Source organism: Calypte anna, chromosome 3 (genome assembly GCF_003957555.1).
Source record: "Calypte anna isolate BGI_N300 chromosome 3, bCalAnn1_v1.p, whole genome shotgun sequence".
Classification (NCBI taxonomy): Eukaryota; Metazoa; Chordata; class Aves; order Apodiformes; family Trochilidae; genus Calypte; species Calypte anna.
The window spans coordinates 85,521,800-85,547,618 of NC_044246.1; the positions used below are offsets into that span (position 1 = coordinate 85,521,800).

The window sequence follows — 25,819 nt, forward strand, 5'->3', positions numbered from 1 at the left end:
TCCATAAGGTTTACAGAGGTCCTGCATCCTGGGAGATTGCCAGGATGTTTTTTGAAGGAGAAGGTGGCAGTGGACAAAGGGAGAGATGAGGACAGCAGCTTTTTTACATAGCCACAGCAGAGTCCTGTATTTAAAAAAGCTAAGAAGGATTTACCCAATGATATTCCTCAGATGTTTTAGATGAAGTTGTCTGAAACCAATGCAAATCAGATTTCTGTAGTGGTCTGCTGCTGTCCCTTATGGAACTGAACTTGCTAATCATTCACCTGTGATCACTGAGTAAGGGTTCAGTCCAGTGAGCAACAGTGCACAGCAAGTTCCTCAAGACAGTTCATAAAGAGACTAAATGACAGACTCACATGGCCAGGACCCTGGTTGGAATAAACTAAAATAATGCCTCTGAACCAATGGCCTGTACTTATCTACACAAAGCAAAAAGATTACTTGGATAGTAGATTAGAACACTAGATTATTTTTAGAAGATTTTCCTAATTAATTACAGTGACAACAGTAATAAACGAGACCTCTATCATCAAGTTAAACAATCACAAGAAAATAAATCTACCACCTATCACAAATTGATATATTGCTAGTAAAATGTCATTTAGTCTCATCATATGGGGTTTATAAAAATTGCACAGCTTTGTTTTGACATCATGCAGCTTCATTTTGAAATAGCAAATTTAAGCTAACCGAGATGTCAAAGCAACCAAACTAAGAACCTTTGCCACATCAAGTGAACCTTATACAAGGTCAAGATGTTTGTGCTACTGAAAGGAAAACCTGTCATTTTTGCAACGCATAAATTACAGGGTAGTAACTGAGGACACGGGGGCTGAAATGCACAATTGCATTCTTTCCATGGCTCTTATAATATACTCTACCCTGAGGATTTTGTGCATCTACCCTGTAGGGAATGAAAGGCTAGAGGTCGTGTGAGCGTATAATGTTCAGGGGTGGTGCAAGAAATCAACTATTTCCTTGGAGACTTCTTTTTAGTTAATCAAATGAAATATGTTTGTAATATCTCCAGTGCTGAAGGCTTTTGATGTTTTATTCAGAAAGCCACACAATGTCTCTAGGTTACAGTAAAGGCATAATAATTCATGCAGAGGCTTAGAAAGCATGGGATGGTAGAAAACAAGTATAATAGGGCATTTTTTTTTCCCTCACTGAGAACTGCATGCATAGCATGATATCCATTCATTACTTCAGCTGTGGTTGAAGACTCTGCAAGAATATGATTTAAATAGGAAAAGTTCTCTTCCTCAGAAAAGATGAATTTGTGAGGTGAGTGTGACTGGATATGAGGCACAGCCACGGCACCTTAAGCAGTGGTGTGAAATCACCCATCCTATTTAATTGCTCACAAGGACTTGGCATGGTTTGTCCTCTGCCAGTGGGTATTCTCATACACTAAGGGGCATTCCTCACAGGCATTTTGGCTGTGGTTTGCCTCGTTTTGGTGTACAAGCTGTACTGCATGTGGAGGCCTTGGGGCAGGAGGTAGCTGCTGGCTCTCTTGGTATATGGGCATGGGGGCTGCTCCATGTGGCTCTGAGGTCAGGTAGCACCTTCAACATATAATGTGGCATCCCTTTAGGGGTGGCTCTTGCACAACCCTGTATGATTCTGGTATCCTTTTAAGCGTGCACTTGGTAAAATTTCATAATTTACCATCACTGAGTGGTGAAGAATTTCCCTTTGATCTTCCTGGACCTGATAATTCTCTTTTAAACTGATAACAGGGACTGGAAATCCAGCATCCTGACACTGTCATTAATTAGTACAGGGTCTCCTCTTTAAAAAGGGTGACACGTGAACCACATAACACCAGAGGCTGGCCATGGATTTAACATCAGATTACGTAAATCTTGGGGTTTGATTTTGCTCCTCTGTGCTGTTGTTAAATGCTCTAGAGAGGGTCTGCAACTGCACCACCAAACCTCTCTCTGGCCATCAAAGCTCTCTTGGGTTTGGATTCAATTTGCAAGTGCATATATGTAGCTGAAATAATTGCTGCCATTGAACAGGCCCACTTTGGCAACAGCAATAAATGCTTTATAGACAGCTTCAGAGGACTGTTGCTACCCATAAATAAAGCCATTTGTGCAAGAGTTTTGTCCATACTGTTCTAAAGCTGCTGTGCCAAAATCCTTTTGGGAGATACCTGTGGCCATCTTAAGTGTTTTTCTTGATGACAAGGAACCCTACCTCTGTAGTTTTAGTATGCAGTGGGAGAGTATTAGTAAGCTTTTACTACTGGTAGCCTGAGTGGAAGGCTATTACATTTTCAGTCATCTTACACTCTTCACTGCCTTTGTAAACTCCTGTCTGAATTAGAAGCCTCCCTTTACAAGACAGCTTCTAATGGCTAACGTTTAGGATTTCAGCAGTCACTTTCTGATTGTTTTGGTCCAGAAGATTCCAACCACATACTTTACCAGAACTCAGCCCTACAAAGTCACTGCACTGACAATCTGCCTTAAATCATACTCACACGCTAACAATTTATCTTCTTTCTGAATCTTCTACCTATATATTTGCCCTTTTTTTTTTTTTTTTTTTTTTTTTTTTACACAGAGCTCAGTGCACCTCACCTTCATAGCAAGGTAGTTTCTCTTCTGCCTGTGCTAATAAAAGATAATTTACAACCTCAGTTGTGTACTCATTGCTACATTGCCTCTATCTGAAGGGTCTATTGCCAGTGTCCCCCAAACATGCTAACAGAGATGTAAGAATCTCCAGAAGCACAGTCTGTTCAATGGCATTGTTTTGTGCCCAGACTTTCATTTAGAAATGGATGGCTTCTAGTTTGGCTGGAAGATCAGCACACCAAAGTAACCCTGTGGCTGGAGCAGTCCATAAATAAGGAAACTAGAGGACCTGAAAACTGAGAGATATTAATAAAATGCTACAGATACTGTATTTTCGTTCAGTGAAAAAGGCAAGATATTGTAAAGTAAATACATCATTTCCAGATCCTTTTCATTGAGCTGCCAAATGAAGAAAGAATATCAATATAAAAAACCAGCAAAAAATCAATTAAAAAAAAAAAACCAAGTTTGGTAGTGCCTGACTTTTCCTGCAATGGATTGGGTAAGTACCTTTCAGCAACAAGCACACTGGACATCTCTCTGATAATACCAGTCCTAGAAGTAGCTGGAAGAGGTCCCAGAGTGGAAACTTGGCATTTGCCTAAAAGCTGGAGACAATGGAATCTATTCCTTCTGCCACTGATGAGAAATTGGTCATTTCTGTTGGCCTCAGTTCATAAGGGTGGACTAGTAGCTGGAAACCTCTGACAAGGAAACAGACTGCACTCGCCCTGAGGAGCAGGAAGATCTTTATATAAGCAGCAATGAAGGCTCTGTTGTTATTAATTTTTATCTAGAGAAATACCCAAGGTGCTGTTTATGCCACCTTTTCCATGAAAGGGAGACAATAAGAGGGATCATTGCTGTTAAAGACAGTATGTATAGGACAAAATAGAGGAAACACTGAGGAAATGTTTCTGTGACAAACAGGCTGGTGAAAATCTAAACAGATGCTTGAGTGAGGTGCAGGCCATGGGGCTGGAGCAGAAGTGAGCCACTGATACCCTGGGAGTGTACTCAACAAATTATTCTCTTTTTAGGTCACTTCCAGGCACAGTGTGAGTTATGGGGGTGTTTAACCTATGAAATAACTTCTGGCATGGTTTTGGGGAGATACTTGTGCTGTACAAGTGATTTCACAGGAAGCCTATATTCATACAGGGTAGCTTGAACCCCACTCCGGTACCTAGAGACTTTTTGTACATCCACTGTGGAGCAAGGGTCCTTGTCCCAGATGCACATCAGTATGAGAGCCAAGCAGGTAGCACACAGCCCCTGTGCCATAGCTGCTGCAGGACAGCATCCAGGACCTGTGCACTAGAATGGAGAGAGGAGCTGTGAGCATCCTGGTGGCTGGTACACCCCAGCAGCTCACTCTAACACAGCTAAATTTGGGGTTTGTGCGTCTGAGAGGTCTCCATGGGGGAGGGCTAGACTGGAACGATGACCTTAGCAAACACTGTTGCCTTGTCTTGTTTGCCCTCCAGGAAATGTTTATTTACCCAGGCTTTTCCTGAAGAGATGTGCTGCGTAGGGCGCTCTCAGCTGAGAGATGGGGTATTTCAGTTCAATGGGTATTTTGCAACCTACATGTCTGTGATAATAGGTGCTCTTAAAAAGGAAGCAGCCACCAAAATCATGCTTGTGTCCAATTAGTTTTACCACAGTTGTTGGATGTAACATGCACAATTGCCATCACAAAGAGTTTGAAGTTACATCTCTTTACTGGAATGAAATGATTTACACTCTACCTTTCCCATACAGTCAGAGTCACTGCCTCCTGTTGCAGCTGGGCAGTTTATTTCCCTAATTTTCTGCCAGGGGGTCCCACAGGAAGGGCCATAACATTGACAAGCTGGGAAAACTGTGAATGGAGAGGCTGAAATCCAAATCTGCTGGGGCAGTGGTGCCCCCAGATCTATGTGGTGCACCTTCCAGTGCAGGAATCTCTGCAGGGGTTGGGTTCATCCCATACTCTCATCTCCTGCCTGACAGGGTCTCCTCTCACCCCCTTTGGTTTTCCCTGCTTAGGACAGTCACTATCTCCATTTTGGGAAGCTTTTGTAGATGAAGATCTTTGTCTGAAGAGTGGCTAGTTTAATTCCTGAGAGAAAGTTAGCTGGTGAACAGAGAGCAGAGAGGGGCAGCAATTCCCATGAGGAGGCAGCTTAGGGCAAAGGCTACACGCCTGCCTGCTGCAGTCAGTGAGCCTTTTTCACAAAGAACCACTTCTTCAGGAATGAGGAGCCCTTCCTACAACTAAAATACCCTTTAAAAAGCAACACATAAAAGCAATAACACTGTTTTTATCTGCTAAAGCCAGTTGCCTTACTGAACTGGATACAACTCTGTAAAACTTAAAGCACCCAGCAGTATATCTTTTTGTGGCAGGTGGTTTTATCTGTTGTGGAGGTTAAGAGGGATCTTCCCAGCTCCTCAGCAACCTCCTCTCCTTGGGGAGCCAGTATCATACAAACTGTGCTAATGGTTGGCAGAGGCCATAGCAGGTGGCCTGCCAGCAAAGGGCAGTGGGTTTGGGCAGCAGCTGCACCCGGATACGGGAGAGGGTATTCAACAGCCCACCCCCTGTGATGCATTTAGTCCACCTTTGATTTTCCATAGCGACCTCCTTTTATATCAGTCACTCCCTACACACCACTGATAAAACCATTTCTTATTTTAAAAAAATAAAATCCTGTTAGCATGCTGTCTGAAGCAGGATACAGCTTTCTAGTATCTCTGCATCAATATAAATAGAATCATAGAACAGACCTCAAAGATTCCAAACCCCCTGCCATGGGCTGGGACACCTTCCACTAAACCAGGTTTTTCAAAGCCCCATCCAAACTGGACTTGAACACTCCCAATGATGGGACATCCACAACTTCTCTAAGCAACTTCTTCTGGTGTCCCACCACCCTCACTGTAAACTAATGCTGCTTCTTTCTGTTTTCCAAAACCAGGCTGCATTCACAGTGCAGATGTGTGAGAAGACGGGCAGGCTAGGGGAGCAACAGCAAACGAAGCATGAAAACCTCCTACCATCGACTACAGGCTTGGGTTGTGAGCTCTTCAGCCTCAAGGAAGGCCTGAATCGGGTCCGGTCATTGAAGCTCCAGCTCTTCTGGACTTTGGTTGGGCTGCTCTCGGTGGCAATGTCAGCACTGGGTGACCTGCGATCTCCGACTGAAGACTGCCTGTTCTTTATACTCTGCCCTCGGGGGCTGGCCATCCGGACCCGCTCCTTAAAACTCAGCTTTTGGCTGTAAAAAAGAGAGATGCATTTTATTATGTGGTTCCTCCACTCCTTTTTCTTCTATTGCATGGTAATAGGAAATAATTTCTGAAAAATTCTCAATAGCATGAATCTGTTTCTTACGTGCTTTTATGTTCATGAAAAATATTTCACTTGGGAATGAAACTGATTTGATGCAAATGTTTTTTGATAGAAATGTTATCAATGGCAGTCTGTCTTACAGTAGAGAACAACCTTGTATAGGAAATGAGAATTAACAAATGGGAACAAATTTCACCCAATTATTACATATTAATCTCTAAGATTATTAATATTGTTTTATTCATTGAATTTTAAATAGGTTTATTTCCATCTTAGTCAGCCCAGCTCATTTCTGGCCATCTCTGAAGATGAACAGGAACAAAATGTATTCTTTTACTTCTGCATGCCATGTAGTATGTTTGGGGTTTCCTTAGCAGGCAAAAATACTGTTAGTATATTCATGCTTTTTCAAGGTGTGGCACTTCCAACATTTCATATGCATTGTTAGTGATCACTCATACCCAGAATTTCTTGTTACTACTTACTTGGACAAGATGAAACCAAAATTAGAAAACAGTCGAGAAATAGCATGATGACTGATTAATGGAAATCTAATGATATGCTGTGTGCTCACTAAAGTCACTGCTGGAGATTAAGGTGGTAATCTACTATCTGTAGATAGTACCACCTACTATCTGTAGGTGGTATTAAACAGGTGCTTTAGAACAGGTGTAAGAGCCCAGACAAGCTCATGACTGACTGCTGGATCAGTGGTGACCCTGTGGTCTTACAGTTGTCTAACTGTATGCTGATTTTTTCCCCTCTTGATCTTATATCCCTCTTGTCCAGTCAGCTAAATGTAGGATATATAGATTTTTTACTTCCCCGTGCTTAAATTGCCTCTATTAATGTTCAGACACATCTGATGAACATCCTGTGGTCACTGTGACTCTCTATGTTTTTTCATTATTTAACATTTTTGCCATTGCTTCTTCCTGTAGCAGAAGCCACAATGGGGAAACAGAAAGGAAGTCTCATACCAAGGTTTGGAAACCTTGTTTGATCTACCAGATTAAATTCAATTGCCTGTACAATGGAATGGTCACCTTCATCAGTGGTCCTGAGGTGACAGGAGGAATGTAGTAGCTGCTCACGGTGTGTCACTGCATTCTACTGCTCAGGCATAGGCTTTGGGGGTGCTTTTAAAACACCTATAGCAAAGTCTGTCTGCCTCCAAATTACAATTGCATTGAAAGTAAGACACATCCCAGGACTCTCAGTGTCCCTACATTTAACTTCAGCATGGCCATAACACTAACATGAACTGTGTGGTTCTTCAATGTTTAACTCACTTCACTCTGAAAATACAGTCTTAATATGTAATTATATGAAATGGAAAGTAGTTACAGACTTCCATGGCTGTGAAATGGTGAGATAAAACAGGTATTGCTGTCCACACATAGGATAAGATAGGATAGGACAGTGTAGCATAGCATAGCATAGCATAGCATAGCATAGCATAGCATAGCATAGCATAGCATAGCATAGCATAGCATAGCATAGCATAGCATAGCATAGCATAGCATAGCATAGCATAGCATAGCATAGCATAGCACAGCATTTCATTCTGAATACAAACATCACTGAGTGCAGAAAGGATGCAGTTTATACCAGGCAAAGCACATGCTGGGATGTTTATAACAAAATAATTTTCAAGAATGCTAAAAAATGAGTAAATCAATAGAAAGATTGTTAGAGAAACGTATTTCTATATGGCATGTTGAATCACTTGAAAGAATCCCTTTAGTAAAATTTCTGAATGTAATCCCCATCTACCCGTGCTGAAAGTCAGCAATTGTTGAAATAAAGACATGAAGGTTCTGAAAATGTTATCTATTTACATTGCAAATTGTTATCCACACCTGCAGTACTCTGTGCTGTTGCATATGCAATACAACAGACCCACAGAACCTGCTATCTGAAAGGAAGGTGAGGTCTAAAACTTAATTTTCAATAAATATTGAAATAAATATTACATAAGTATGAATTACATTTCAGGTCAGGATTTTTTTTCCATGGTACAACGTAATGAAAATAGAAGGTGTAAAATATTTATTAACCACATTATTGCATGGTCATACTATACAGCATGAGCAATAGAATCAAAATACTAGGTATTACTCATAGGCATGTTTCCCCTGTGCTTTTTTTAACTCCTCTGATGGCTCAAATTGTATTTTCTATTGAAGCATGAAATCAATTTTTTTTGACGAATCTTAGAGTAAAAAACCTGCCTCAACAGTTCTCTTCCTCTTGCACTAATTAAAATGAAAGGAATATTGATAAAATAACCGTAATGTGATCACAACGGACCGTATTTTTTATAATCCCACTACCTACAAACTAAAAATAAAAATAGAAAATTAAAAAAACAAAAACCCACTCATGTTCTCCTGTCAATTAATTTGTACTAATGAAACTCATGGCTGCCTTTAAATTATTTGTAGACACTGTTATTTCATCTAGAATAGCTGAATGGTTCACAATAGCTACTTAACCTGAATATCTTTAGTTCTCCAAATCAAAGCAATGAGGAATGGTGGAAGGAACAGCAGACACTTCATCTGTACTAAAGACATTTCTCAAAAGTACAGCACTGAGAATGAAAATATTAATTTAAAATGCAGGTCTCAGACTTAAAAACTGTAACGTTCTTGTAGCAGTGGCAATGGAAAGTCATTCCAAGGGTCCATGTGGAAGATGCTGTGCAGTGAAGAGAAATGCAGCCCTGAAGGAAGTGTGGAATGGAAACTTTATTATGCACCTTGGGATTTTCTCCAGGTCACTGGTTATGTCAGTTCTCCACTTCTTGGATCCCTGTTCCTGTTTTGAGACTGGTGAGAAATGTTCTTGAAGTCACTGGGTCCTACTCAGTGTAGGCATAAGTTGTATGAGTTGCAGCAGTGGATAATCAGTGCTCTGGAGAAGAAAGCTGCTATCCCTGGGAGCACATTGCCAGGGGGATCTTCTAGATATGATATATAAATAGATCTTGAAGGAACGACTGAACCAGAACATTTTTGGGGCATCCTGACTAAGCTTTTCCCCCCAGTGTAACTCTCTTTCCTTATAACTTCCATAGTTCCTGGCTCTTGATTCTCTACTGCAGCAGCAATAGAGAAAGTATCAGAGATACAGAATGGTGATAATCTTCTGCCCTTTTAAGCATCCTTGGGCATTCTAGACTTAAGATACCCAAAGCAAATGTATTCATATTGATAATGCTGAAGCTTCGAAGCATCTTTTAGTGGAGATCAATCACAACTGGGAGCTGTGAAAAAAAGCAAGTGACATTTCTCTGTTTGCTTGCCTTCTGGAAGGCTGGAGGATCTTACCATTCATTCCTCTTGTCAGTACATGCATGTGCTCTTCACTTCCCTGGGATAGCAAAAGACTTCCCAGCTGTTATTTCTTCTTTTTTAAACTCTTTTTCGTCATTTGATTTTTGAAGGAATAAGTGTTTAGGGACACTAGAGGCCACTGTAGCTTCACTGCAGGAGGAACCAACACTTCTCTGCAGGAGCAAATGACTATTTGATGACTTTGTTTTAATAGATAAATGTCTACAAACCTGCTTTCCTCTCCCATACACACAGCTCTATCTTCCATAGATCATCTTAATGTACTTTTGAGTTATTAGACCATCTCTTTATCTCCCAGTCCCACTCCCCTGTTTGCCTGCCTACTCCTGTATTTTTGGTAAAGTTTTAATTCTGCCCTGTCAGCCTCACACCTCCAGAATTACTTCTTGCTCCTTGTCACAATTTACAACTTGTTTTTCAGCTTTTCAGACAGAGCTGGATGGTAAAAGTAGGAATAGGAAGGAACTGAAATGAGTCAGGAGGAACAAGAGGGCCTGAGAATGAGGGAGAATGCTTCAGATCTGGAGGCAAGACAGAAGCTGAAATTGCCAAAAATGATCACCCATGACATACAACAGTAAGCAAATGTATGTGCTAATTTTCAACGGTGAACTTCCAGTACAGATGTTGATATCTTACCAAGCCTACAGTTGACTTTTCTGAAATTAAGCTAAGTTGAAAAAATGCAAATTCAATAATGGAAAGTACAGCGAGGCTTGAATTCAAACATTCAAGACTTCTCCACCAATCTCATGCTGGGAGCATGAACTCAAGAAATGTAATATTGTATTTCATGCATTCACTTAGTAATAAGAAGAATTTCAGGGACATAAAATCTTATAGTTCAATTGTCAAGCAGAAAAAAAATAAATGAAGTTCAAGGGTTTTGTGTATTTTTCCCTTTTTCAAACAGTTTCCAGATGAAGAGAAGCCATTTTTTATCTCCATTTTCTATTGTCAGTTCGTACTTCTATTGTCTTTTAAATTATTTTTGAGAAGGAAAAAAAAAAGTAAAAAGCTTTAGTTATAAAACAAGGGTTTCTTCCCGTATGATCCATCTATCTAGGAATTACCATTTTTGGTAAGAGACACAATTTCTACAGAATTCAGCTGAAGCAGATGGTTGATTGCACATGCATTCTTCTACCTTCCAGTAGAAAGCCCGGGCACAGCTTCCACGGGCTGTGTCCAAGGGGATTCTTCTCAACAACAATTGCACATTTTGACCGTGGATATTCCTAGCGTGCCATACCTTAATATTCCCCCAGAATTATTAGATGGAGGACTCAACTGCTGTGGTTACAAAAATCCCCTTGGACTTGGGGAAATATCTTTAGCCAAATATTCCACCCCGGTTTTAGATCTCTGTGGGGTAATGCATTCCAAAAATTCAGTTCTCCGGGGGAGAAGGGGAACTGGGCTTTGGGAAACCGCAGGGTGCTGCACGCTGCAGCTGTCCGGCCGAAGGAGATTCAGGGAATTGGTATTATTGCCATTGTCTTAATGTCAGTGCAGGCAACAAGCAACAAAGGGATTACAAGCACCTAAAGAAAAATTAATCAGGAAACCTTCTCCAGTGAAGGAAGGAACATTAAAGCACTAAGGAGGGAAAATAAATGGATCATGCACCTGATGTTAGTTGGCATTCTCAAACATCATGTGAAGAGGCAGGATGCTGAATACCTATGTCTCCGAGGGATGTGCATCCTGAAGAGCTTCTCTGTATTACTACAAAGCTTACTAGGAGTGAGGGGAAATAGAGGACCACGTTACTAGGCATTCCACTGCTAGGCAAGGGGCTAGGCTTTTCATCTCAAGTTAGATTCTGCATCAGTGGCATTTCATATAGTGCATGCAGAGTTTACATTAAAACTATTTTTAGAAACAGATATAGGAGATGGGGAGAATTCCAGAGTACAAAATACTTGTTCCCCTCAGAGCAGGGATACATTTTTCCTCCAACATCCTATGAGAGTAAAAAATCCTCCTTCTTGCATCAGAGAGTTGTCTGAATAGGGAATTTGTATGCAGGGTCACAACTCTAGATGGGTGACATTCATTCTTTGCAGACATCCAACACATGTCCTACACACAGCTTAAGACTGCTCCCAGCCCCAGGATGTTTTAAGATTCATCAGTCTTGATGTAGTTTCCTGCACAGAGGGAATTCCAGCCACATTGTATAACTGAACAGAAATAAATATTATTTGTGTTCGGCATGGGCATTTGTAGATACAGAGAACTTAACATATAGGTTTTTCAAATTACTTGCAGAACTCTAGAACTTATTTAGAAAAATGGCTCATTTATAGTGTGGATACACCAGACAGGCTGTCTACAATTACTATTGATAAATGGTTAATCAGAATACTTGTGTATAATAATTGGAGAAATACAACAGATGTATTTTTCTTAAAATCAATATGAAGCTACAGCCTCATATGTGCAGCTGTCTCAACTCAAATGCATGCCAACATTTACCTAATGAGACTGTAGATCTACACATGACAAAAAGCAAGAACTCACATCTGTAAATTTAAAAGTCATTTTGGTAGGAAAGAAAATAATTAACTTTTACCTAAAGTAATAAAAGTCTTTCTTGACTGTTACTAGAACAGAGCACAGAGCAAAGAGCATGTTCAGAAAACAATTCAATGCACTACTTCTGCAAACACATCTTCATTTAAGGAGTGAAACAAGAAGCAGCTTATTTAGTTCACATAGCATCCCATGCAAGTCATTCAGCATTGCAGTAAGAAGGTAGTTAAACAGTCCACAACAGTTAACTTGGACTACTTTGCTACACTTTGCATTTACACTTTTACCACATAACACCACATACACCACATGTATCTTAGATGATACAAACATACAGCTGAGAAGGATGAAGAGCCACCACCAAGCATCCCTTTTGTAAAAGTCATTGAGTCTGTGAGGATTTTAGTGTAAACCAGGATCTGAGGGATTGACTAGTTCCTTTTTATACCTACACTAGTTTGCAGTGGTACACATATTAGTTAACAGTTTCTAATTGGGACAAAGATCGTCCATTCAGTGAAAAAAAGTGCAAAATCTGGCTAATGATTGACTACTTTTAAAACGACAACAATAAGCACTAACACACAGGTAGAGCTGCAAATAACTTCTCCCTCCCTGCACAAATCACTGTTTTGGAGGTACATAGTCCTTTACTGCCAACTTCAGTTTAGCCTTTAAAAAAGCTGAAGCCAATTTTTAATGTTGCTGTTGAAGGAAATACAGTGAGTGTGAAAAGTTTCAATCAGGCTGTAATAATTTAATGAGATCAATATGTGGCCAGCAAGCCCATGGAGGGAATGTGTATGAAAAGCCATAGAACTAACAGAGCAGGTGAAGTGCTTGTGAGGGACACCTTGGGTAACTGATGTGAAAAGTTTTCACCCCTGACTGAATAACCCAGAAGTTATACTGTGAACCAGAGTACAACTCGGAGAGGGGTGTATTTCAGGGGTTAATCTGTCACTGACACTTTTTTCTTGGCCTTTCATTGTTTTCTGCTTGGAGGTAAACTCCATTATTCCCTGATCAAGCTGATACTGCAGTGCTGGCTGTTGAACACCTGCAGACTCCCATCCCTAATGAGTTTTGGAGGTAGTGTAATTTCTCTGGTAGTCACTGAGTTCTTTCCTGTCCCTAAGGACTTGAGGTGCAAGGACAGCAAAGAGCAGCATTTCCTCTTAATGCCTCAAGACTGTGCCTCTTCAGGGCTTTATTTATCAGGAGAGGATAGCCTCACCAAGGCCTGCTTCTGAGTGCTGTAGGTCCTCCACTTGCATGCAGGCTGGGTAGTAAGCTGGCCTGCCCTCCCAGCTGGCAGTGCTGGGGCTTATCACAGAATCACAGAATTTTCATGCTTGGGAGAGACTTCTAAGTTCACTAAATCCAGTTGTCAACCCAGAAAAAGCCATGGTACCCACTAGACATATCCTGAAGTGCCACATCTACATGGTTTTTTTTTTAATACCTCCAGGGATGGTGACTCCACCACCTGCCTGGGTAGCCAGTTCCAGTGCCTGATTATTCTTCCAGCAAAGAAATCGTTTCTAATATCTAGTCTAAACCTCACCTGGTGCAACTTCAGGCCATTTCCTTTAGTCCTATTGTTATTTACTTGAGAGATGTGGCCGACACTCACCTCCCTTCATCCTCCTTTCAGGTAGTTGTAGAGAGCCAAAAGGTCTTCCCTCAGCCTCCTCACCAGACTAATCAATCCCAGCTCACTCAGCCACTCCTCACAGGACTTGTTCTCTAGACCCTCCCCCAGCTTAGTTACCCTTCCTAAGGAGAGATGCCAGGCTGCCTCCTCTGCCCAAAAAGGGCCATAAGAGTGTGGCCCATGCAGCCAGGAGGAGGTGAACCACTGCAGTAGTGCTTTTGCCCTACCTAACCTGTCCCCAAAAGGTCTTTAGGTGAGGGCAGCAGGAAAGTTGGGAAAACACAAAGACCTGGCACTGTGGAAGTCTTGGAGATGCTCCTGCAGGGCAGCATAGACCCTTGTCAAGGTGACAGCCAGCCAGTACATTTGGGGATGTCCTGATGGGCTGGTTCACAGGCCAAATTCAGCAATATACCTGTAGCTTTCACTGTGATTCCTGGAAACCCTGAGCACTGATTTTATAGCAGAAGCTGGGGGCCACATCCTTGCCAAGGAGCAAAGTAAAAGTAAAAAATTGCCTAGTTTTTCCATACAAAAATGGTACAAAGAAGCAAATTTCAGCAGCATTAATCTATCAGTATGTGTTTTTAAAAATTGCAGTTTGTTATTATTATCAGTTAACAGCTAAGAGTTCATTGAATCTACTGCACACAACCTGGAACATCTACAAGCTGTTAAGAAGCAGCAATTTCACAGATAAAAGAAATAAAAGAAATAAAAGAAATACAAACCTGGTAGAAGCTTCCCCTTGTTCTTTTCTTCAGGTCAGGGAGTGGGAGGGAAAAACATACTTGTTATGCAGATAGTAATCACATTACTTAGGTTACAGGTGATGTTAGATATATGATAAACATAAATGGATATGTTAATTAGTCTACAACACACAGATTACATTGCAGCCACAAAAACATTCAAGCAAGACGTGTGACTACAATGCTTCTGAAAAAGAAAATTTTCACTTGTTTTAACACATGCATAACATGCTTTGTACGTATCACTGCAGACAGAGTTGGCAAAGCACTTAAGCAAAACGCATTGCTGACACATATATAACAGAAAGCTGTAGGCTTTTATTAGATAAAGATAATTCTGGTAAATAGAAAGGTTCAATTTCAGGATAGCACAGCAGTACACTTATTTAAAGTAACAAGAAGATGCACTTTTAAGGGATAGTCACGTTTTAGAATATTTTAGGTGGGATACAGGTTCATTATTTATATAATTTTAGATCCATCCATTTATACCAATGTTGCCTTCAACCTGTTTGTATACATCATAATTCAATATTCCGTGTAACTTTTAATCTAAAAGCTCCTTTTAATTTGGAGCATTTTGGAATGACAATTATGGTAATGCATTACTTATGGCTCTGTCTTGTCAACTCTTTGAAATTCAAAGATCAGCTTTGGGTACCCAGCCAAACCTCTTTTTGGCTAAGTTTTTGGCACACGATTACCTTTTTACTGTCATGTGGATGTTCATCACACATCTTTGAGAGAAACCACTAATTCTCTTGCACTGTCTGCAATAACAACAGTTAGGATGCTTATCAGAGCTTTCCCAAGAGGCTCTTAGCACTCTCTTTTTTGATCTTTATTGAGTATCTTTTATTGCCTTATTTGCACCCCATATGGAATCATTCAACTGACTGCCTTCTGGTAAATCTTTTACTGAACTATTGATGAGTCTTGGCCTGTTAATGCTCTGTGAATTCTCACCCAGAGTGGGACATCAACTATTTTCTCTCTGACAAAGCGTGACATCAGGTATTTTTAGTCATTTTCCACTGACTGTAACTGAGGATATAATTTGCCCTAAGGAAATACTAAATATATCAGAAATTATGATGAAAAGGAGCAAATTTCCCAGTGCACTCACATGCAGAATACCACAAGGCTCTCTTCCTTTGGAAAGGTGGATCTGTAGTTATAGCCTTACACAAGAGGCCCAGGAATAAACCCATCATTAAATCAAGGAAGAAGCTCTACCGTAGACTTAATATTTTCTATCTTAGAGATAATTTTGAACTGGGTGAAGCACTGACCTTGATATACGAGTTGTTTTTTGGGGAAAATGTTTCTAACCCAGATTCCATGGTTTTTCTTATATAAATGGCAATGATTTGTATTTGTCCCATTTGCCTAGGCCCTTAGATAATATCGATCTGATATGTTAGTCGAAATTTTTAATGAGAGGACTTAAGAAGACAAAACAAGATGAAACAGACAGATAGTAATTCTCTATAAGCTTGAACAAACATTGAGAACAGCACCAGCAGACAGATTTGTACCTACTTTGTAGGGCTGCAGGTATGTAAGGCCTTCAAATGAGGCTTCCAGGTAGCAATGGAAACCGATTTCTCATCAGCCGCATAACTACGCCATACACACTACGTGCAGGATATATGGTAAAAAAGAAAAAAAACAAGGCAAGAGGGAGCAGGGGATTAAACAAACAAACGAACAAAAATTGAAAAGCAAATTAGTAACCAATACAGGTCATGGATTTCTTCTCTCATTCATAGCGCTGACACGTGCCTGGGGGGAGGAAGAATACTTTCATAATATCGCCAGGTGGCTGTCAGGTTTGTTCGGCTGCTGTCAGTAGAATAAAGCTGCCAAGAAGCCTGGTATGGGGAAACAGTAGAGAAGCACAAAGGAACCAAGAACATGAAGTGACAATGCCACCACACTGCATATGGAGAGAGTGGGTTTTGCTCAGATTTGGACGTGCTCTATCATGCTGGTTTAGGAAATGCCGGTGAAAAACTACCAAAACTTTTGTGAATCACAGTACACTTTGCATGGCAAAGTAAGAGGTACCAGCAGGAGATATTCAGCATATAAAGGTGCTTGAAAAAGCAGTGATTTATTTGTGAAAAGCCCATAGGGGACACCTACACAAACTTGCAGTCTGAGGTAAAGAAAGTATCAAAATACAATTTGTAATTGATCATGAAAACCAGACAAAAAGGATTTAGAAGAGAAGTGTTCTCTGTGGTTTGAAACACTGCTAAATGTAAAAAAAAACATTAAATAAATAATTTCAAAGGTGAGTGACCAAAACGTAGTATTGAAAATATCGTCATGGTTTCTATTTATAACTTAATCCAAGTAAAACAGATCCCCAGGTCTACAAACTGGAAAAGTTTCTTTGATGTCACCATAACTATATTCATTTGTACTAGCTGAGTATCTGTGCTTCCTGTATACTGTCAACCACTAAATGTCATCCAAGTATTCTTGTAGGGAGCCTAATACCCTGTGTTCTCCTACTCCCTGCCTCCTAGACATACATTTAGTCTTCACCTACAGCTGGAGACTGGTCACTTAAATTTTAAGTTGTTCCACTGGTTGATCATTCTCATTGTCAAAAACCTTTGCATAATTTTTATTTTGAAACTCTTTGGGTTTGGCTTAGAGCCATAGATATTTGCTATGTTTCTTCTACATTAAATAGTTCTGTAGGTTCCAGTACTTCCTCACTGGACTTTATTAAAATAATATTTACAGTATTTCTTATAAACTAAAGATATTGAGCAAACCATGTCCATAGGAAACATTTCAGTTTTCTATAGCAGTACCTTAGTTATCTTTAAGTCAGCTAAAGGCTCTAGCAGCCAGTACAGCTATGGTAACAAAGGAGTTAGCACAGACTAACTCATTAGAAAAAAGACATTAGCCTGATAAGCTATGGCACATGCTGATTTCCATGGTAGCTCATTATCAATACCCATAACAGACAATTTAGAAAAGCCTGAGCACTGTTACATTAGACAATGATATGCATATACACCCTGCATTTAAGGACATGGAATTTTCTCTGGTCCTGGACTCATTTTTCATAATGTTTTCTTCACTTTCTCCAATTTACCAGTCTAATTTACAAACTGTAGATGCTGAGCTGATATGTAGCATGTTAGTACCAGTATCACCATACACAGTGACAATATCAGCCTCTTCCTACTTGTTACCTTTTTGGCTCAGTATCTGAGGATAATTAATAAACCAGCTGGAGTAACATACTGGGAACTTGCAGGAAGCTCTTGACCCTTCTTTCCCACTCTTTCTCCTCTGTGTTTCTCATCCTTCCTATTGAAAAGGCCTCTTGCAATAGTCTGAATTGTTTCTAGATCTACATCACATCATTCTTGGGTTCCTTTCTGTGTGCCTGCCCTCATATTCTCTGTTCTACCAGATCTTGTGCTACTGGAAAATATCTCCATTTGCAATTTTACACTCATTTCCAGATGACTAAAAATGCTTAACATGAAAATGAACATGTAACTCTGGAAAAGCCTTCAAGATGAGGTTCCCACCACAAATGCATTCTTTTCACAAGGATTTTGCCCATTAAGACTTGCTTTCCAAAATCAACTCAATGGCTACTCTTAATCTATTTACCATGTTGCCTTACTAATAGTTTGGTTGAAGTGTCATGCAACAATAAGAAGAGCTATATCCAAAACCTAAATCTATTGTGCATTTCCTCTGGCAACCAAACTGGGAAGAAATATATTAGAATATGTGTCAGCAAATATCCCAAACAATCATTCTAAAGTACAACAGACACAGAAGGTGTGTTTATATTTATTAATTATTCTAATAAATATTAAATATCAAATATTAAGTGTTTAAAATGATTGAACAGCAATAATGGAAACCATTTATTAACTTCAAAAATGTTTCAATGACATCCTGGCACATCTTCTGAACTTACAATGGAACTCTAGTATATTAATTTTCACGTTCTTTATTTAGATGTATTATTTCAGAATTTAAAAAAATAATGTAAATAGCACACATAAAACACTTGGGGTCCTGAGAAAATAAACTAGCATCTTATAAGATTACTTTCCCTCATGGTTTTTTTTTTTATTGCATCAAATATTCTACAGCTTGGTGCAAAACAATTCTTTAGAGGATATTTTTAACTAGGACCATAAGTTAAGGGAAAAAAGACCCTATGCAAAACAGCTGTTTTACAAACATCATGCCATTTTTGTTTGAAAAGAATCTTGCTCAATCATTGATCTGCATCATCATGTCAATACTGGAGCCAAAACCACATCAGACAATTTCAGACATTCTGGAATTGCTACAATTCCAGCTTTTGCATTGACTAATAGCAAAAGCAATTCTCTGGCCAGGATATTTTTCATTTTCACCAAGTAAATTAATCATTAGATCACTCTAAACCCCATAGTAGATGAAAAGCTGCTTAATATAGTCAAGAATGCTGTGTTGTCAATTGGGTTGTCTAGAGGTGGATTCTATTTTTCCAAGTAATTTGCTAACTGCAGGCATGCAATTGGCATCCTTGGCTTGGTTTCTTCAACATGGATAGAAGAAATCAAAAGCCACACATGGAAAAGCTATAGACACAATTATTGCAACACATGGCAATCACTGAAAAAATATTTCATTAAGCTAACCAATCTGTTAAACATTATTTTCATAAAACTTTCCAAATGAACATATAAAAACTCGCTTCAGGATGTACTTTAATTAACCTACTATTATCTTTTCACTGAGTTCATATTTACCTGAATTAGACTGGCAGCTGGATTCCTTCTTTTCTCAAAGTGTTTCTGACGATGCTGTTCCTGCACTTTTAATGCAAATCCTGAGCCAAGGATGCCCTGCAATACAATACATCATTTATCATTACCTAGGTAGTTTTTCCAACAATTATACGTAATCAGATACAAAGATTTTGGTTTTGTGTGTTTCTCCATATGATTGCTTCAGATAACATATATGACAGTATATGACAGTATAGGGCTTAATGAAGCGGGAGGAGCCATTCTTGCTCCTGAAGCTCGACAAGCTGCTGGTCTCTTCCAGGACTCCAGCCACCACACAGCGCTTCCAGGGTAGAAGTGTAGCGGGAAGAGCCTTTCTTGCTCCAGAGGCTCAATGAGCTGCTGGCCTCTCCATGCCTTGCACCAGAGTGAGCTTCCTCTGTGGGTGTGTGTCCCACCTTTATTGGTCCCCTGATCTTGCTCATGCCCAATAGGGGCCTGTCCTAATCAGGCACAGGTGGACTCACACCCACTCACTGGCAACTCGAGGCACCTGGTTTATCTTGTTTCTCTACAGCTTAACAACAGTGCCCCTTCCATGGTGAGGCAGGAAACTCCTTACTTAAGGCATAACATCTGTGACTCTGCCAAGGATCACTCATCCCAACCCTTGCTTGTGTTTGTGCTACACTTTGTTTCTTCAGCTCTAAAGGCCAAGGAGTTCCATATGTATACATATATATATGTATGTATGTGTATATGTATGTGTGTGTGTATATATATATATATATTATCAAGCAGGAACGTGCAGAGGAACTTAAGCCAGGAAAGACGAAATGACAAGCTGCCAGATATGCCACATATACATGGACCAAAAAGTCTCTATGTCCAGTGCTTATTTGTACTTTTGATTTTAAGAACTTTTAGACAATTCCTTGCTTAATACATTAAGATCACTTTTTGTCACTCTTTCCTATCTGAATAATCTATATAATTGTTCATTCTATGGGCTATGAAGAAGAAGCTGACAATGAAACCACTTCCCTTTTAGCCTTTTTACCTTTGAATAAGTAAGGTAAATATGACTCCTGCTGAACAGATCCAAATACTATGAATGTTTTCCTCCTTGGCTTGCAAGGAGTGTAATATTTCTCTTGGACATATCTGCATTATTAGGAAGAATATTTCCTTTCGATTCTTAGTCAGGAAAAAATAATATTATAAATGTGCAAGATTCATTCATATCGCTTGTTTTTACAGACAGATTCACCATGAAAGTGTTTATGAGGAAAATGAGTACCTGTACATAGATATGACATGAGGAACAAAAGTTCTGACATCTCTAATATGTTGGTTATTAATGTTTTACGTGATCATTGTAGTCCTACTAAGAGTAACTTTCTTGTTAGGTGTGACTAGGTAACAAAGGGAATTAATAACAATAGCTGCAATTAAATGTCAAGGATTCACAAACAGGTAATGAATTATAACTATAATTATAATGCAATGTAATATGCCAGAGATATTGAAATACTTTTTACTTAGAGTAAGAAAACAAATGTAGTACACCAGATGATTCAATGCTGTTGGAAAATGTTGACTTTTAATCTTGGTTTGACTACATGGTTGAAAACAAATGCATTATTATAACATATGTTTTTATAGTTATTATATTGATTTTCTGCATATGTTGCACTGGATGCAATACGATACAAATGTAACTTCTGATTTCATGTTCATTCAATACTAATTTCTTTAAAAAAGGAAATTCACTCACAAAAATGAAGTTATTTCTCAAGCTAGACTACATTTTAGTCATTAGATGATTCCCATTTCCATTAAGGACTCTTGAGCATAAAAGCAGCATAAATAAACTCTCCTGTTTGTTTCGCAGAATCATTTGGAGAAAAAGATAGTTACATTTTTACATTCTGTGACACTAACTTTTGGCTGATTTAATGCCTTTTATTACTTTCTGTTGGTAGCCTCAGTGTGATCTTACAGGACAACTTACTAGAAATATTTAATTTTTTTCCCTCCAGTACTGTCCAATTCAGAAAAACATACAGTTTTGTTTTTTTTTTTTCCCCTCAAAAATAATATGTAAGCCACAATTCGTAAGGAAATAAAATAATTTTAACCTTACAGAATAGTATGGTACCTCATATATAAGATCATTTCCCAGTTTTGTTCATGCTGATGAAACCCCCCAAAACTCAAGCTATGACACCAAACCTCTTTGGAATTTGGATAGCAGTTCACTAGTGTCACAGGACACAAAGAATGGTTGTTCTTCAGGCAGTGAGCTGCTTCAGCTTCCTGTATGATAATAGCTGTGGGAGCCAGACAAGTTCCTATTACCTTTTACAAATATTACAGGCATACTCACAGCAGGTAGTGCAAAGAAAGAAATGCCAAGCAGAGCAAATCCTGCAGAAAGCAACCTTCCAAGCCAAGTTAGAGGAGTTTTGTCTCCGTAGCCAATGGTTGTCAAAGTGATCTAAAAAGAAATGAATTAACATTGTGGTTTACCAGAAGTCACTGAGAAATTAGCTGTATATTATTTACATTGCATGAAACAGTATTTTCACTAAGTAATGCAAGACATGTGAAATAAATGCAGTTGTTTCTAAAAGAAAAAAAAAACCACATTAATACTTTTTTTCTATAGAAACTTAATGCTTTTTATGACTGAATCAAACTGCGATAAATCAGAAATGTGAGAAAAAAATACCTGAACATGTGATAAGTATAAAAAGTAATAAAACAGAATGTCTGGGATCCCAAAGTTGAAGCAAAGGATGGATAATTATAAGTGGGGCAGAAAAATGTTGTTTTTCATGGATGTAAAGGTGTTTCACCTATTTTCTGAAGGGGAATGTAATTGTATGTATTGGTACAGAAATATAAATTACACAGAGTTCATATTGGAAAATTAGAGTAGGGAGGAAGTTAAAATTCACAGATGATATAAAGTTAAAGGGAACATCAAGAAGCATCTACAAGTCTATCAGCACAATTTGAAGGGGATTACATTCTGAAACACAAAAAACATTACCCAAAAGCTGGAAGGAACTCTTAACTCTTTCAAGTTTCTGATCCTTTCCCCTTCCTTATCAGGGGCTCAGATATAGCCATATCAATCCTGACCTGATGGTCCAAATACCACACAGCAGCGGATGCAGATGGTACCTCAGGCTGCTGGACAATGTTAGTACCAACCAGTGTGGGGAGAGGTCAAAGAGGAGGGAGGGCATTTGTCACCCCTTCATGTGGTGAGTGTAATCAGAGGCTCAGCATCCAGATGTTCTAAAAAGCTGCTGTGTAGCACCACTACAGCTGATGGCAGAGTTTGGTATGGATGGAAGGGCCCTCTGCATGCAGCTAAGCAATGCAGCGGGTATGCAAAGGGGATAAGGGTGTATGGTTCTGGTTTCCTGAGCTTGTCTCCAAGGCAAAAGATGACGGCTTCATGTCTGTGACCGTGGAAATGTTCCCCAGGCTACTGCTGGCCTGGGCAGTGTGACAGTCCCAAACACAGGGACTGGATTGGCAGGAAAAAGTCACATCTCTGTGCTGCCCTCTTGGAGAGAGGCAGCTGGAGGATGCCCGTGCTGCCTCTGCCCGTGCAGGCAGCTGGAGGATGTGTGGGCAGAGAGGAGGATTTTGGAAAGCCAGAGGGGAGGCTGCAGGGCATGTGTCCAGGCAATGGCACATGATAGACATGGACAAAGATAGACAAGAGCAGGCTGAATGCCAAGGACGCCGGGGCCTGTTATTAGTGAAGAACATGTGGACAGAGAATTATTTTACATCTTGTACCAAATGTGGGCAAGTTCAGGCTTAGCACATATTCTGGCAGGAGAAAACTCTTGAGGAAAATGCCTTCTAGAGACATTATTTTGCTTCCAGCTTCCTCTAAGTTCATTCCTAGGCAAGACGGCCAAAGCAATTCTATTTAATACTGGGGTCACCACAGGACAAAAGAAGGAAAGTCTTTTGGAAGTAATTAGGTTTCAACTATTTAGAGCTCTGTCAATAGTAAACAGTGCTTTTAATTGCTCACATTGTTTGGAACAAGCTGCGGGTGTAATTTAGCCTGAGAAAGCCATAGTAACTAAAAGGGAGTGAGCTGAATTAAGGCTGCAGTTAAAATTTTCAAGTGGTTATAAAGTCTCTAGTTTCGTAATGCTAGCCTGGTCACAGACACACCACCTTGTGTGCTTATCAGGTCTCCCTCTCCTTCCTTGCTCCTCCTGACCTTCCTGCCCTATTCCCTCTTCTGAGGTTTTGCTGGACTCTTTTGAGAGCCAATGCCACCCAGGAAGGTGGAAAGAATTACCCCCATGTCTGCATGGTTTGTTTCTGTTGTTTCTGTGTGTTGTGTTAGCTCATGGAGGTGCCTGACAAGCTCCAGAGCCTATACAAGACAGTGTGTGGCTGAGATTGAGTGATAAGGGGGAAAGAAGATGGGAATGAAGCTCCCTCTTCATTCCAGGGGTGAGCTGATGCAACCATGCTCTTGAGCTGGCAGATGGGCTTGGTTTGGTTTTCTTTTGTTTGCTGAAGAAGGTATTCCTAGTTCTTCTCTTTGGATAACAAGTGCAGAAGAGTTTGGGGCTTTCAGGACCCCAAGAGCAATGATGCATTTTGACACATGAATCCCTGAAAAAAAGTTCCTCCAAATTCATTTCCAGGCCAGTCATTGCAAAGCAGCTTGAAGCCCTGGAATGAGCCCAGTCTCTTGGCTTCTGTCCAGTTCCCTATCTCTGCCAGACACTGGAAAATACAGAGGTATCTCCCGCCTGGCCTGACAAGAAGGAAACAGAACTAAGTGTCATCTGCATATTAATGATATTGCCACGGAACTGTCTTCTGAAGAAGTCAAAGATAAACTTGAACCTTTTGGATCTGATATCTGGGAGCAAACCAAAACCAGGAGCTGTCACACAGACTGTATCTCTGTGTCCTGGTTTGGGCCAGGATAAAGGTGATTTTCTGTCTTGTACTTTTGCTTTTAGCTAAGTCTCTTGTAAGTAGTTGCACTTGCTGAAATTAACAGCAAGTTTCTCAGACAGTGTCTGCTTCTAGGTCTGATAACACTCGATGTTTATAGTTACAGCTATTGACTGGTGTGCAGAGCCAAGAACACTGCTCAGCTCTGAGGAAAACTTTTACCCTCCAAAAGGAAGAAAGAGATCCCACCTGCAGCCCTCCTTTGGGGAGGAACGGACAAGATAGATGCCAGAATTGACCAAACAGAGTATTCCATCCCATATACGTCATACTCAGTCTAAATTTGAGGGATCATGAGGGCCAAGCCAGATTTCCTGATTTCCTGCTTCCAGTTTCCAGCTGCCTGCCCTTCCTGCCTTTCCTGCTTCCCTTCCTTCACCCGGCATCCTGGAAGGATTCTGTCCGTTCTCCTGCCTGTGGTCCTGATCCATGCCAGCCCATATCTGTGTGTTCCTGCCTCCAGTTCCCGACTGCTGCTGACTCCAGGAGTCCAGCCTGCACTTTCCCAGGGCTGCCCTGCAGCCTCGGTGGTGACGTGAGAGTTATTGGGGGCAGAGGGGGGAGGAACGTGGTATCCATTTTCCTGTATATTTGTATATATTTAGTAATTTTTTCCTATTTATCATTACTGTTTCATTAAAGTTGTGTAGTTTAGTTTCCAACCCATAAGTCTCTCTCCCTTACTCTCTCTCCTTTCTTAATCAGGGAGGAGAGAGAGATTAATAGAGAGCGTCTGTTACTCGGTTTAATTGCCAGGCCAGTGTTAAACCATGACACTCTAGAATTTTTCCAAAGAAATTAACAAGGCCATATTAAAGCCTTTCCCCTCATTCTTTTAGGTTCTGAGGATTTAATAGTATCATTCTGTGATTAAGAATATCAGTGGCTTCTTGCTCACTTTGAGCTGTTTTATCTCAGGACAGTCTTTACATGGGCATATAAGTGTCAGCACCTTGCCATATCACCTTACTCAACACTGAACAAATGGGTTTGATCTTCATTATATATTCCTCTCATCACACAACTAAGGAAATATTTTTCCATACAACTTCAGGCTCAAGTTCAGGAATAATCCTCTGCATCTTTGTTAGTACTGCTAGTAAATGACTAAACCACTGGCCAGCCCTTAACTGGCATAATCCTGAGGTTAAATTAACTGGAACAAGATGTGGAAAACTACTGGATGTGAGACCATGACAACATAAGAAATTTCCAGATGTCACTGATAACAATGTAAGATGCAGACAGAAGTTACAGCTAGAACTGTGATGGAGGGCTGGATCCTATGGGTGATTAAGGGGGAAATGATCAAAGTTCAGAGGTGACTGAAGGAAATGATTTGGGGCCTTTCATGGATTACAGTCTTGCAAGGACAAGAGCACCTGGGTGACTGCATCAGTGGTACCATAGAGGGTCAAGATTGAGTAGGTAACATAACTACAAAGTCTGTAAAAAAGGATCAAGATAACACTAAAAGAAATAACAAGGTGTGCAAATCATGTCTTACTGGAGATAACTGCTGTGTAGCCCTCACCAGGACCTAAACCAGGACAACAAACCAAAACCTTTTAGAGTTTATTTGTACAGGATTAATTTTACCCAACTTGAAAAATAAAATGTTTACATGTTTGTCAGTAAAGAAAGCATGGAAAGAGAGATTCCTTCAGCAGGCAGCTCATCCTATCCTAAAATGTAGAACTTAGGCTTGCCTGAAAACAAATGTCTAGTGTGGTGGCCCATGGCATCTGAATAGGGACCCCTGCAGAAGAGGTGGATCTGCTGGGTCTT

General features: G+C 40.0%; 1 protein-coding gene across 2 annotated transcripts in view; it reads right to left on the minus strand.

Annotated features, from left to right (window-relative positions):
- The window catches only part of KCNQ5 (potassium voltage-gated channel subfamily Q member 5), a 273,623-nt gene that overhangs the window by 16,871 nt on the left and 230,933 nt on the right, over positions 1-25,819 (minus strand). The window contains exons 6-11 of one of the 2 annotated variants that reach the window (XM_030447005.1): positions 21,405-21,515; positions 19,037-19,132; positions 15,786-15,880; positions 14,223-14,249; positions 10,980-11,036; positions 5,640-5,860 (exon numbers count right to left, since the gene is read on the minus strand). In XM_030447005.1, coding sequence (XP_030302865.1) covers positions 5,640-5,860; positions 10,980-11,036; positions 14,223-14,249; positions 15,786-15,880; positions 19,037-19,132; positions 21,405-21,515 — 607 coding nt within the window. The remainder of the gene's footprint in view (positions 1-5,639; positions 5,861-10,979; positions 11,037-14,222; positions 14,250-15,785; positions 15,881-19,036; positions 19,133-21,404; positions 21,516-25,819) is intronic. The other variant, XM_030447006.1, reaches the window with a different exon arrangement.